The sequence below is a fragment of the Pholis gunnellus genome, assembly GCF_910591455.1.
Source record: "Pholis gunnellus genome assembly, chromosome: 18".
Lineage (NCBI taxonomy): Eukaryota > Metazoa > Chordata > Actinopteri > Perciformes > Pholidae > Pholis > Pholis gunnellus.
Window position 1 is genome coordinate 15,923,722 of NC_136545.1, and position 14,636 is coordinate 15,938,357.

Sequence of the window (14,636 nt, forward strand, 5' to 3'; positions counted from 1 at the left end):
CTGAAATATATATGTTGTAAAATGTATTTATTCTATATTTTTGTAGGTGTTCAGTACAAACTGTTCCATACCTGTGAGGAAACATTTTAATATATATATATATAATATATATATATATATATATTACAATGTAAATCTTCAGAGGTTCAAAACAGACATGTAACAAGATCCAGATTCCAGGTTTCAGGGAACAGATAACTGAATACAGATTACAGCACATGGCAACAACATGAAGCAGGCGTGGAGAGAGTGGAACAGGGCTGGTTAAATATCTTCGGGGCTGAGGGGGAAAGGAGGAACAGGTGAGCACGTGGTCGGGGAAGGTCAGGTGACTGGAACTGGAGGAAAAAGGGGCTTTTGCAGGGCAGGAGGGAGTGTCTGGATGGGACGGGGGAAATAGTCAGAGGGCATCTGGTGGACAAGAAGAGAATGCCAATGAATGGGTTTGAGGAAGCAGGAATGTGGCCGGAGGGCAGAATGTGACAAACCATGTGTCTAGTCAGATTGCCACGAAATTTTTAGATGGACATTGATGGTGCCCAGAGGATGATTTCCAATGTTTTTAGTGACAGTCAGATAAAATTACCCCTGACTGACGATTTGGTTCAAACCAAACTTTAAAACGTGGTTTCCTGGCAAATGTACTGTGAATAGACCTAGATATAGACCTAGATCAAATATCAAGGTTTTGGTAACCCTGTATGTGGTACCACCATCGGACCAGAATACTACTACTTCTACCACTACCACCTTTGTGGGTAAATGTCAATTGACCCTTTCATTTAAAGATAAATAGAATATATATCCACTCTTTTTAAAACAAAAATGCGATGTTTAACTTTTACCACAAATGAAATGTGCGCTCATTATACTGATAAAGTTTCTTACAGTATTTACTGATTGCTACAGTTTTTGGTTTATGTTTATTAAAAGTTTTTAAAAATATTTATGTGATTTTGAAACCAGAAATCAGAACAGTTTACTGTTTATTATCGAGGAGTTCTGGTCTCTAGTTATTATTGAGGACACTGAGGCCATTCATTTCTGGGAATTTACAAGTTGTTGTTTCCAAACGGTTGCTTCATCAAATGAGTGAAGTGGTTACTGGCTGGTGTTTGGTCCTCCAGCAAGAGACTTGACTTATATTTTGAGATAGTTTAGTTTATCAGGTAGACACTCTTATGAACCAATAACCCTTTGGAAAAAATAAAATCCATAAATAATCAACTTATTAACATTTAGAATTCATAATTCTAGACTTGTTATCTTACTGGACAGTGTGAAAGTATTTTTTGATGAATTGCCAACATCTGTAACCGCTTTATTACAAAAGGATACACACCAGCCGAAGGGAATGTTTTAAAGCTGGATACCCAAAATTATGTATTAATATCAATAAAACCACTATTACTACTCTAAATATTCTGATTCATGTTCAACTCTTTATAAAGTAAGGATCTTTAATTCCCCAGCGTTCCCGCACCAGTGCTGTTTTCCCGTGTTTTCCTCTACATAAACCTGAACCATCCTTTATGCCTAATCCTAACAGAAACTCTATTCAACAGACAGATAACTCCAGTATTGGGGGCAGCTGCGGTCATCGCAACAAACACCAGATGGACATGTTAAACATGTCCTATACATATTCATACTACATAACCACATAACAGATAGACGCTCAGCTCATGATAAACATTTTTTACCAAAGCGAAACACAATTCCAACACCAAGAAAACTAAATGAACACACAGTAAAAACACCCAAATGCTGCTAGCAATTTTGCTACTTCATGCCACCTGCAAAAACAGAAACATGAAGCGGAGACTCTAGATTCCAACGAAAAGTCTTTCCGACCAAAACTCACTAAACCAGTCAGTCTTAATTAAGCTTTTTTCTAAAAACGTCTCCAACGTTGCTCCGCTTCATTGTATCAGCATCAGTCTGTTCACAAAAGTGTTACCTTCATTATGATAGTGAAATCATTTAAATAGGCCGAGCAGCTGTAGAAATATTCATTTTGGGCATGTTATTTTCAAGAGGGGCCTGAGCCAGAAGTCTAGATCACATGACTTAGTCTCTCCAATTTTGTAATTGCTGCCAATAGATTATGTGATCATCATCAACAGCGAGCTGAGAGAATTAGTACATATAGCCTACATAGAAGTTAAAGTGGTGTTTTTGTACTTTCATGTCAAATTATAAAAAAAAGTAATGATATAAATCAAACTTTCTTACGTAATAATTGTATGGATAACTTTAAGTAAATTACCAGTAAAATGGTGGTTAAGGTGCAATTGTTTGTGAACACACTGCGTCATGCACCTTGTTGTTGGTGTGGCTTTTGACCCTGCTGAGCTCTTTCTCAGCTTGTTTTGTTTACCTCTTCCCTCCTGGCACGTGGGTAAGGGATGGGGGGGGGGGGGGGGGAGAGGGGGGGGATTAGCGCAGCGTCGGTGCCCGGTGTCTCTGTTAGACAACAACAAATTCAAGAGCGAAAAGCGTACACGGCAGAAACCCATTTGCACCCGCTAGTCCTCGGCCAGTGTCAGCATCTCTCCGAGCGCTGCGCTTCTCTCCATCCAGACCCCGGCGTTCAAGCATGTCTCTGTCCGGCTCGCAGACACCAGAGGACGGACTCTACGGTGAGTGATGGTGGTACATGAACCAGGCAGTTTTTTTTCCTTTCTGTTATACGTCATTTATTTATTTGCCTTTCACGGCCGTGACGTAGAGGCTGTTTTTGCGCACGTGTGGAAACAATAACCGAGATCCTTATTGACGCCGTTGTGTGTAGCCTACAGATCGATTTAATTTCCCAAAACGCAAATATCAACAAAATGGGTAAACAACGAGCCCATTCATTCGCTCAGTGCGTCTCCAGATATGATGTGCAGACGTCCTATCATCATATGACCGCATGTCATAATGACAGCAGGTGAGAGAGGAATGAGAGAAGAGGGCACTGGTGTAGTTTGCATTGTTGTTGCCACTGACACTGTCATTATCTAAACGGATTCCCTGACTCACCTGTTTGTATCTCTTTAAGCCAATTAAGATGTGGAGATTTCCTGACGCTTATAGCTCCACTGTGCTGCATGCACATTGGCACAGGTTGCTGGGTAACAATGTTACAGGAGCAGGACACTGAGGGACTGTATGGAAGTGAAGTTGAGCCTTATACTTGACTTTTTAAAAAGCAAGACAGGGTTATCAATTATAGGCTATTATTTGCAATAACGGAGTTTTAAGGCCAATGCTAATATCAATATTTGGAAGTTTGAAAAGTCCGATTTTAACTTATAATATTAACAATCAATCTTGACACTAATCCTTTAGAGGAGTTGTTTTTTTGTAAGAATTGTGACAGAGATACAGAGTCAGTGCACATTTTAAAGTTGTAAAATCATCTTGTCAGTGTTCTGTTAACACGGTTTCTAAATACCTCAAACCCAGTTTTCCCTTTCTTTAAAGCAATTTCTTCTTATTTATCAGCTGAAACATACAAACCCATGAATCTACAATAAGGTATTTGCTGATATATTTGGCAAATTTATCGACCGAGCTGTTTTAAATTTTTGCTTTGAACGACCCCCCTAGAAAAACGTGTAATAACCAGTTTAACGTGTTTAAAGTGAATGAGACAATATTTGTTTACACTGCCTGAATTGCACATAAGAAGTATAGAAATTGCACAAATGTGTGTAGCGTTTACAGAAAATTTCCTGCTGCTCTCTATTTTTGAACTAAAGGCTACTAAATTAACAGTTATTACCAGTTTCCATCCAAATGTGGCGCAAATTTTAAGCTAAATCTGCAAAAGGAAATGCTAATTTGTGTCCGTCCAGTACTGATTCTCAAGTCCAGGGCCATTAAATCACTCAAAAAGAATAGGGCACCTTTTGTTTTTACATTTTCAGCATTGGCACTTCTGTATTTTTATCCTGAAATTGAAAATATGCATAAAAAAAGATGCATGAAAATTCATTTAGTTAGATTAGACACAAAATGCGCCTTTGTAAATGCAGACAATGTAACTATTCAGTCTGTCTAAAAGCTGAAATTAAATCTAAATATAGGCAAGAAAAAACTATCCCAAAACAATCCCACTACCCTCCCTCCAGCAAAAAGCATAGACAACATAACCTCCCCACTTTTTGCCCCCTCCCTGTCCTTTGACATTACTGCACTGTCCCTAAACTGGAAGCAGACATTCATAGCAAATCAAAAACAAGCCTGTTGTGCTACGGTTCATTGATTCTTTTAGCATCCAGCTCCTGTCCACATTACATAAAGCTGATTTGGCAGTGTCACAGCTGAATGTGTAAGGGATTGTACCATAGAAACTGATTTAGTGCTGCAGAATGATGACAGATAGATAAGTCAGGCAGCGAGGCAGTTGTTATGTCATAACCCCCCTCTGTAAAAAATAAATAAATAAGGGCAATGTCACAGTTTCCCTGCTCTCCCCTCCCTCCAGCTCTGTGCCCACTTATGTCTCTATCCCCTCTGCTGCTTTTTGTGCGATTACAGTGTCAAAAACCCATGTAAAGTGAGGATTAGAGCGATCAGATGAGAGGGAAGGACAGATGAGGTGTTGATATTTTGTAAGTGCTGCCTATGTCACAGAGGGATACAGACAGCATGACAAGAGAGAACCAAGGGGAGGAAGGCAGAGGGGGAATGGCTAATCTCTAACAGAAATAAGATCTTACATAAGCAAGCATGCTGTCAGCCTGAGTTAGCCTTGCCCTACTGTTTGACTGTGGGTGTGTGTGTGTGTGCGTGTTTGTGTAAATCTCTTCCTGCTCATGGACCCAATGAACCGGAGTGACCATTCATTCCTTCATAGCCATGTGTGCATTCTCCAAACTCATTGATTGAGGGACGTAGATTCTGTCTTCACTCTTGGTCTCAGTGTGTTTGCGTGTACATGTGTGTAACACAACGCTGTCCAGCTGAATGTCCAGCTAGCGTCCATCGTCTCGCCGGTCAACGAATGTCACGTCAGGACATCAGTGGTGCTGCATAAGTCCCCATATGTCAACACACACACACGCACACACACACACACACACCTGTCCACTCACTGACCAGCTGCAACATTATGGAAGGAAACTAATTGGCCGATATGATTGAAATAATAATATTGCAATTGTGGAATTGTTCAGAGAAAAATAGTTATTGTACGAGTGAAAAAACTGTTCACTACATGCATCATTCTGAGCCTCATAATGGGATTAGTGGGTTATTCGGGGCAACAAAAGATACAGTGGCCAGTAATAGGGGAAAAATCTTGAAATTAAATTCAGTTTCATGCATTAATAGAATGTGTTTCATGTCCTGTGACTTACAAACGCATCATTACAAACACAATTCAGTTGATTTATATTTAATTAACGTCCAGTCTTTTGTTTTATATGAGTTTGTAAGTCACATAACATGAACGCATTATATTAATGAATGAAACTGCATTTAATTTAATATTTTAAATATTTTATTCCCAGTGACAGGTCTGCTCTCAGCAGCAAAACAAAATGTGACTCAACACTAAATGATTAGGCTATAGATTTGTTTACCTTCCTCCTGTTTACTCCTTTCTGGCTCATTGCAGTGCAGGCATGTGTGCATGAAGCCTCATCGCCGGCTGCCTGAGCATCATTACAAACTCCGCTGCTCCTATTGTTTCCTCATCAGGCTCCTGGGTCGAGCTGGAGGAGCTGATTACAGCCGTGAGCCGCCGGGAGAGTCCGACGGGGCCGCAGGACAGCGTCTCCTCCACCCTGCAGGGGGAGCTGGAGAGGATCCTTCTGGAGGCACAGCTGGAGTGTGAGAGGAGTAGAGACAGGTAATGGTGCAGTTTGTTTGTGTGGGTGTGTTTTTTTTTTTTTTGTGTCAGCTTTGTTGTTAGGGGGTTTGAGCTGCACAGCGAGGTGTAAGAATAATTTGCACAGTAATGAGTTTCATTCTGTGCTCAGCGGAACTTTGCTTGTTTTTCACAATATGCGTTTACTTTCTTCGTTTGTTTGTTTTAACAGAAACTGCAGTCTGTCTGTATATCTTGTTACTTAAACCCACATTGTAAATGTCTGTTTGTGCTCCACAGTCCTACACAGGAGGGGACTCCACGGTCCACCGGTTCCCCGAGACCCACTAGCGAGCACGACAGTGACTGTATCACCATTCAGGTATTCATTTTGAACACTGACGTGTGTCGTTAATATCCATCAGATAAGTGCAAAAACAGATAAATCACAAAAATACAGACATTTAATTTTATTGTGTTTATTTTTAGAGCCCATTACCTACGAATCAAATACAGTTTTAATACAATTTATTTTACATTATTGCAGACCACTTTTTTTTATTTCCTACTTTCCTGCCACTCATTTCCATTTATTAAAGTTAAACAATCACTTTGCAGAGATATTACTTGCTTTATATAGGTCATCGATCTCATGGTTCTGTTTCACTGATCTGTCTTTGAGCCGTTGCTTCTCGCTAAATGGTTTGTTATTTGAGATTTCCTCCCTAAGATTTATGTTCAAACTCAAGTCCATGTGGATATAGGTATCAGTAATGTAATTTCTCTGTCTGGATCTTCTCTTCTGTGTCATCTGTTCTTTGCACATTATCTGATCCCTTATGCATGTTGCAGGAGGAAGCTGAGCGGCGAGTTGACACTGACTGGGTGTGGGATTGGTCCAGTAGACCTGAAAATATGCCACCAAAGTAAGACCAGCTCTTTTTAAGTCAGTTAAGTTTAGTTAACTTTCTTTTATAGTTATTTACATTTGCTTTCATTTTTTTTACAACATCCCTCAGTTATTAGAGTACTTGGAAGATCAATACCTCTCACTTTGGTGTATATAGAACTGGAGGCTATTAGCTTAGCTTAGCATAAAGAGTGAAATCAGAGGAAACCGCTAGCCTAGCTCTCTCTGCCTCCCAGCACCTCTAAAACACACTAATCAGCGTGTTGTATCTAGTTTGTTTAAATTGGTACAAAACAACAATTTTGTGGTTTTATGGGGAGTTACGCGCCGCAACTATTTCTTGGCGCAGTGAGTCTTTTCGTCACCGGGTCTCTTAAGTTTAACTTTGTCAGCATGTTCCAATGCTGTGCCTTAAACTATGTTTACGCATTATACCTTTGAGTGTTGAGGAGCACACGAATCACACTCATTTTCCTCTACGCTGCCACACTTGACGTTTAATCTTCTTCATTTCAATAAGTCTATTTGAGAGGTAGTAGCTCTTAATGGTCTCTCCACTTCGCAACCGTTCTTGCATTCTCGGTTTTCTCTCCCGTGTTCTCATTATCCTTGTTTTTTTCATTTTCTATCCTCCCTTTGCCTGCATCACTCTACTTTCTCTGCAGAGAGTTTGTGTTCCAGCACCCTAAGCAGCAAAGCTCCCTCAGCGTGAGGAAGACTGAGGTGATGAAGAGAGGAATCTTCTCCTCTGATGTCTTCCTCATCCTTGTTCCCTCTCTGCTGGCTTCACACCTGCTCACACTTGGAGTCGGGTGAGACACACACACACACACACACACACACACACAAACTTAAACAATATCTGGAGCAAAATGTATCAAGAAACCCAAAACATGACAGGCCTTCTGAAGCTAGTTACAGTTGCTAAGTTATGATTGGACAACTGCTGTTTGTGGGAGGGGTTTAGCGAATTATCAACTTTCTCTTTCTCTTTTTAGGATCTACATAGGAAAGCGTTTGGCCGCTTCTACAACTAGCACGCTGTGACGTCGGCTGTAGCCCAGTTCCCCCCTTCGCTAACAGTCTGGCCATTAAGGTCGGACTGTTAGCGCACTAATATGCCTCCTTCCTTCTCCGTCATGGGGCAACCTTAGGACCCTGCCCGCCTGTACCTCCGTCTCTCTGTCCATCTGTCTACCCAGCAGCACACTGCCAGTCTGTCTCTCTGTCAGCCTCTGCATGTCGTAGAGCCCGGACCAATGAGTCAGGCTGAGGTCACTTTTACTCTCCCGGAGAACAACACTGAACTCAGCCAGCATTATCAGCGAGGAGAGATAACCCAGATACAAGAGAAAGGAGAGAGAGAATTTTAGCCAGCTAGAACAATAAATCCCTTTGATTGGAGGAGATGAAAACGGTTGATTTGGGAGCCGTGTGTTCGGACGAAGTGAGAAAGATAAGATGTGGCAGCCCATTGCCCAACCTTCGAAAAAAGCAAAATATCTGTCATTTGTCAAAAGTAATGAGCCTCTGTAACACTGAGCTGCTGAAAGCGGTTCTGGAGTTTTATCCTGCACTGATGGTGTATCTAATGTAGAGACTTTTAGTTGGCTGAGTGAATGTAGGAGTGGCTCTGGTTGTGCTTTTTGTCCTGTAAACCAATTCAATATTTGACCACCGACAAAGACAATCATGATCCCATTAAACTTCACTCCTCAAAACCTTTAATGTGCCTCTAGGGTCTTTTATTCTTCTCTTCCAGTCTCATCCTGGCAGTTTTCGCCGGACACATGTTCATCTCGTTTAATAAATGCAGGGAAAGTAAAGCACTTTCAGCAAGGTTTACTGAATTAGGCCTGGGCCAGTAATTTATACTGTATGTGTGCACTGTATTTTTTAGTTTTTGTCTGGAGATCATGTGCAGGCAATCATATAAAACTAAAAGGAAACACTTTGACAACCCACTCTGTTGTTGACAAAATGCAAATGAACCTGAGCATCTGTTTAGAATTTATTCCCTTTTCCATATGAGGTAAATTACTGAAAATAACTCTGTTGATTTGTCCTGATAAGCTCTTTGATGTGCATTTCATTCGTGTTTTTTAAACCTGATCTCCACCAGCAATGACTCCACGTCTTGTCTAACATGACATCATACCAGCCTGTCTCTTTCCATCTGCCGTTGTCATTCTTTACCTCACAAAAGCCTTTTCTCTTTTTTATAAGAAGCTGCTGCTTGACCAGTCATGGATTTGACATTTTATTGGTTTCCCATAAACCAGAAAGCCGGTTCCTCTAAACATCTCATGAAAATAGCTGGCTTGGATCAAAAAAACGAATGGCTTGAGAATCAAACTGAGGTTTTGCTGTGCTGCCTTGAACGTAAACGTGCCCATTTGCTGTCCGGCCCGACCAAACCCAATGAGTTTATCAGCCATTAGCGCAGTGTTTGATGTGAGGGGTCCTGCTGAGCTCGTTAAGCTACTTCTAGATACACCAAGCTGACGATGCAACAACAGGCCTGTGTTGGCAGAGCACAAAAGCACCTGGTTTCCATTCCCAGACATCCACACATAAGACACCCACATGTAAACGATGCCTATTACTAGTACATGTTTTGGCATCACTTTTACACAACAAGGAACAACAAAAACAGATGCATGAAAACACACAGGCCAGCACTCAGAAGGTAAGCTACCTTTAATGCTTTATTGCCACCTGTAGCCATGGAAACTGTACACAAACATGGTGACAGCTGCAGACTTTTGTTTACTACAAACAGACCAACAACTAGAAAGGTGCCCTCAGCAGAGTGTAGATCTCTGCAACAACCGCTGCCGGTATGTTTGATTGACTGAATACAACCCACAATTGGGTTCGAGTGAGGAGTCAGCAGTCACTCAATGGCAGTATTACTCAATAAAAGAGGTTTTGAGAAATTGTGAGTCACTGCAACCCCAAGAGGTCCTTGGGTAGGAAGCCATAAATGAGCACCCAAAGTAATATGCAGTTCGGTGCAGCAGTATGCGAGATTAGCCGTGGACAGACACATAGATGCACACTCACTCACACACAACCATACTCAATCTTATTATCTCCTGGAGCCGATAATAAGAAGAAGAAATTGACTAAAATGTGACTAAAACAGTTTAATTGTTTATTTCACATCGGATGACATTCTAGCTTTGCCTGCTGTGTTCCCAGATCTCAGTGATTGCTTTGATAAGTACAGTTTTATCATAATCTAGAGATCATAGTGAAAGCTACGGCAATAGATCAGAATTATCCTTAAAGCTGTTTTTTGTGCCTGATTCAACCCCCTGACACGTTTATCCTCAGCTTGGGGCAAACAGGCAGTCACAGGTGGCACAGGCTGTTGTAAATCACCATGTTTTCACACAGTTATATCCTCTATTGCTGTGAACCTCGTGACTTCTTTATAGCAGGGAACTGTGTTAGGATCCGTCGACCCTGTATTGTCCTCCCTGAAGGAAGGGGGACAATTACAACCGCAAACAGCCTTAAATGCCACATGTGATTTTTCAGAGCGTAAAAGTGAAGTAGCAGACTTTCGGATACATATGGAATACGGAGGTCAACAGAAGTCTGAGCGTTTGGCATTACGTAAGAACTTGTAGCTGTTGAAGGTAGAGGACACTGAGGCTGAAACAAAATGTGGAATAAATCTGTTCATTTCCTGGAGTCTACTTTAGAGATCGGACATCTGACTCTCTCTGGGAAATGCATTATCTTCCTACTCCTATACTGCTAGACAGGAAATAGAGAGAGTCCCGTTTCAAAGGGTTTGGACGTAACAAAGAAATTCAGTTAAGTTGGCACGCTGTCCGTGCATCGACATTCAAACAAGGTCACTAATTTGAGCCTTACTAGCATCTCAAGTAACTTCACTTTACCACATGTGGCCCACTTCCCCCTCACAAACCACGTATTAGAAGAAATAGTAGGTCATAATTCCACATAAGAGAATGATGTTCTCCCACTCAAAAATCAGACACATAATAACACTAACTGATCCAGCACACTCCTACACGAGTAAAAGGAAAACTTTTGTTTGTAAATAGTTGCACTCATTTGCAATAAATACATTCATCTCTGATATTTGACGTCTGCTTCAATGAATACAGAATTAATGTTTGTCGGAGGAGATCGCCGCATCTCTTCAGATGTGATTTGACATTCATTATTGCCCGATGAATGCCCTGCCGGAAACATTTTCAAACAGAGATCCTTGTATTTTTTTGTATACACTGCAGCAATTTCACTGTGTCTGAACAAATGACCCAGTGTGCTCCCTTATGTGCCGTTTCCCAGCGTATGGCGGACCTTTCTAGCCCAGACACGCTTGGTCTCAACGTGCCAGAACTATGAAGGATTAATGAGAGCACCTGGAATAAGGCTCAATGGAGCACAATGCAGCGCTGTTCGTACTGTGTAAACAAGGTGCTTAATATAGTGTAGGAGGTGTGTTTTGTCCTCACAAAGTTGTTGTGCAATTGTTTGATACCTGCTTTTTCTATTTAGAACGCTTGTTGTTGGAGAGCTGACTAAAACGGGACATTCAGTATTTTTCACATTTATGTGTTTTGGTTTATAATAAATGTTGAAGAGAGGAAACAACTCTAAAGCCGCCAGTAAGCTTCATCAGAACTCCTTGACAGATGGCCAAACGGCTTCGGGAACCCCTTCCCACCTTTCTAACGTCAGAATTTGGGAAACCAAGAAGTCAGGATTTGAACTTTTGAGTTTTTTCCAATCTTGACACAACTATTTCCTTCACTTTTTGTATGAATAACCGTAACCCTTCTCTCTCTTTGCCCAAGTCACTCCGCTTTCAAGTGTGACTTTTCGGAACAACTATAAACACTTTCCAATGTGGTCGGGCAACACATCATCTGAAACAGTTCTTTCATTCATAACCTGGCGTCTACAGCCATGCTTGCGGCTAATTAAGGCTGTAAGCTAAATGCTAATATCAGCATTGCTAGCATGCACGCAATGATGATGCATGCATCTTTGTTTAGCCGGTTTTAGCAGGCTAACATTTTCTGATTAGCACTAAGCACAAACTGCAGCTGAGACTAATGGGAATTCAAAGAAGAATTTAAAGTTTAACCTGATGATTGAGGTCATGCGATATGAAATGTCAGAGGAGTTATTACAATTCATCCTGAGGGAAACATGAACGTCTGTACCAAATTTTGCGGAACACTTGTCCTTTCACGCAAAACCTCATTCTCACACTAGAAGACAAGTCAGGGGACCACTTAAGTCATTAGGATTCATCCTCTTGGGAACATGAATGTCTGTGCAAAATTGTATGGCAATCTATCAAACAGTTGTTGAGATATTTAAGTCTAGATCCAAGTGGTGATTAGAAATGGCCATCCCTAGAGACATGCTGCTAGCGTGGCTAAAAAAGTCAAATGAAAGAGAGAAAGTTTAGAAAAATAGGAAAAGGTTGCATCGGGGGCGGTGTTGTGAAAAACAGAGAGAGTCAGCGTGGCTGACTTGGCGTCAAGTATCCAAGATGATTTACAGCAGTCTGCAACTAGACTATGAGGTGTAGGTGAGACATGCATTAGGATGGAGTGAGTGAGTGTGAACACATCCAGCTGGTGTGAGTGACTGAAGGAGCAGCTGGATAGTCTGAGATGGTCGCCGTGTGAACTCACAGTTTACACATGGCAAAGCAATCAACCGCAACTTCAACCGGCGGGGCCTTCATCACGTACCCTTGCATAATACTGAGAAATGTAGTGAGACACTCGAACCACATTGTTGTTTTAGAAACGATATGTTCCCTTAATCGCACTGAGGCTATTCTGAGAATACCTCAGTGCACCTATCATCAATCTTCAGGCGTAGGAGCCATGTTTTTCCAAGAAGGGGTGTTAAAGGTTTATGCTACGGCGTCCACAACTGAGATCATTTTGAGTGATTTTACAGAGAGATGAGAAGGCGGGCAGTTCGGTCAGGTAAATGGAATTGAAAAAATCTATCATTGGTTTTATTCATTTCCTGACGTCTGCTTACAAAAATCTGGTTTGTATCATACACAAACCAGACTAACAGTCCATCTCACATTCAGCGCAAACAAATGTGTTTGCAGAAATTTGGTTTGAATAGCTCAAGGCCAACAACTAAATAAATCTACAATTATCAGGAGCAGTATCTTATTTCTAAAGATTTTCTGTTGCTTATTAGCTCGGAATAAATGTTCTGATTAATTTGGGTACTGTAACATTTGAATTATAATTTGTATTCATGCCCTCTCTGCTGTGTTAAGATGATTCCAGGAAACTCGTCGGCATTATCCACCATGACATACCAATTTGGCTCAAGAGTTTGCAGTCTAAATATCCTGCAGGATGTGGGTCCATTTATTATCAAGCCTCTGCCTTGAGTTCAGAGTCACAGTCTGTCTAACACCAAATATTCAGGCAATTTAATGCTGTAATTTTGGGTTTGGAGTGAGTCCCCTCTACCAGACAGGGTGGAGGTTTCGATAGATGCTGCAGATTTAATGAGGTGTTGGATCAGCCCTCTCTGCCTTGCTGACTCGCTGCTGTTACATAACTTCATCAGGTAAGACAGTGGAGAGCTTGTAAGACATTGCGTCCCACAGTGTAATGACCATTTAAGCCGGAGTAAGGAGACTTATGGTCAACTCCAGCTGTGGTTTGCTGTGTTGTAAAAGTCTGTGTCTATACCTCAAGCACGAGGGCACTGATGTAAGTCGTTTTTATGAAAGAACTTCTTGTGAGGAGGAACCTTCATGTGGTGAATGTAATTATTTTCTTTAATACTGCGACATTAAACCTTTCGTTCAACATCCAAAAATCTTTTTCAATTTCTGTAATATATTGTATACTTATGTGAACCAAGAGAATGAAAATGGTATACAAGTAAGAAAAGGCAAAATACTTGCAGTGGCATGCAAGTAAATCATGTTACCATTTCTGCACAGCATGCTATTGACAATTAAATCAATGGAGCTCTATAAATGATCCTACAATAATGTACCAGAAGAAGAATAACAATTAATTAAGAGAAATGTTTAGCTTAAGGGTGCTTTCACATGGGTGGTTTGGTTTATTTTGTCAGGACCGAGGGAAAAAATACAATGTAGGCTCTGCCGAAGCCTACTCCTTTGCTACTGCTGTAAAACAAGGACAAATAGTTTTGAGCATCAAGATCCCCGTGAAGTGACTTCAGTAGTTTGACTATGAGCATTTGATCAATTTGGTCCAATAACCTTTGGAAAGTCTAGAAGAGACGCAAAATTATATCCCCCCATTTAAGTATAAGGCTAAACCGGAAGTTGTCCAGCTTGACCGACAGAAGTCTCAACATCGATTAATATTTAATAAACAAAACATATTGTGATAAAAACCAGAGTTTGATTGACAGCTTTCACAACAGCCCAAACAAACTGTACTAGCCGGGCAAACGACCTGAGTTTGTTTTAACCGAACCAAAAGAGGTTAAGTGTGAAAACACCATAAGGAACCTGAACATGGGTAAGAAAGAGGACACACACATAATAGAAAAACATTAGAAAGATGAATTTCCACTGTGGGTGGATTTGATGACAATAAATAATATTAATAAAGTATTAGTAGGTCAAGCATGTTTCTCCTTTTGTATTCCGTGGATTAAAACAAGAAACATTCCTTCAAAGAGCTGTTAATGCACCACATGCTTCCTATTATGCACCTTTAATCACTCTTGTTTCTGACCAGTTTGTCTTGTTTTCTTCTACGATTCAGAGGTTTTGAAAAATGCTAATTGTCAGACCTCCGCTGAGAGCACATACAGTCGTTACTGTCTCGCTATGCTGGACAAAACTACTGCTTCAGGTCGACTTCATTGGTAACACAGTACATTTTGTTGTCATTGTAG

At 40.9% G+C, this 14,636-nt stretch overlaps 1 protein-coding gene across 1 annotated transcript; it reads left to right on the top strand.

The window, feature by feature from the left end:
• Window positions 1-2,599: 2,599 nt before the first annotated feature.
• LOC306710591 (BCL2/adenovirus E1B 19 kDa protein-interacting protein 3) lies at window positions 2,600-7,760 on the top strand (the record flags this gene model as incomplete). Its single annotated transcript, XM_079179230.1, has 6 exons — window positions 2,600-2,642; window positions 5,695-5,845; window positions 6,104-6,185; window positions 6,656-6,729; window positions 7,379-7,525; window positions 7,712-7,760. The coding sequence occupies 6 exons, from the start codon at window positions 2,600-2,602 to the stop codon at window positions 7,758-7,760; spliced, it is 546 nt and encodes a 181-aa protein (XP_079035356.1).
• Window positions 7,761-14,636: the final 6,876 nt, after the last annotated feature.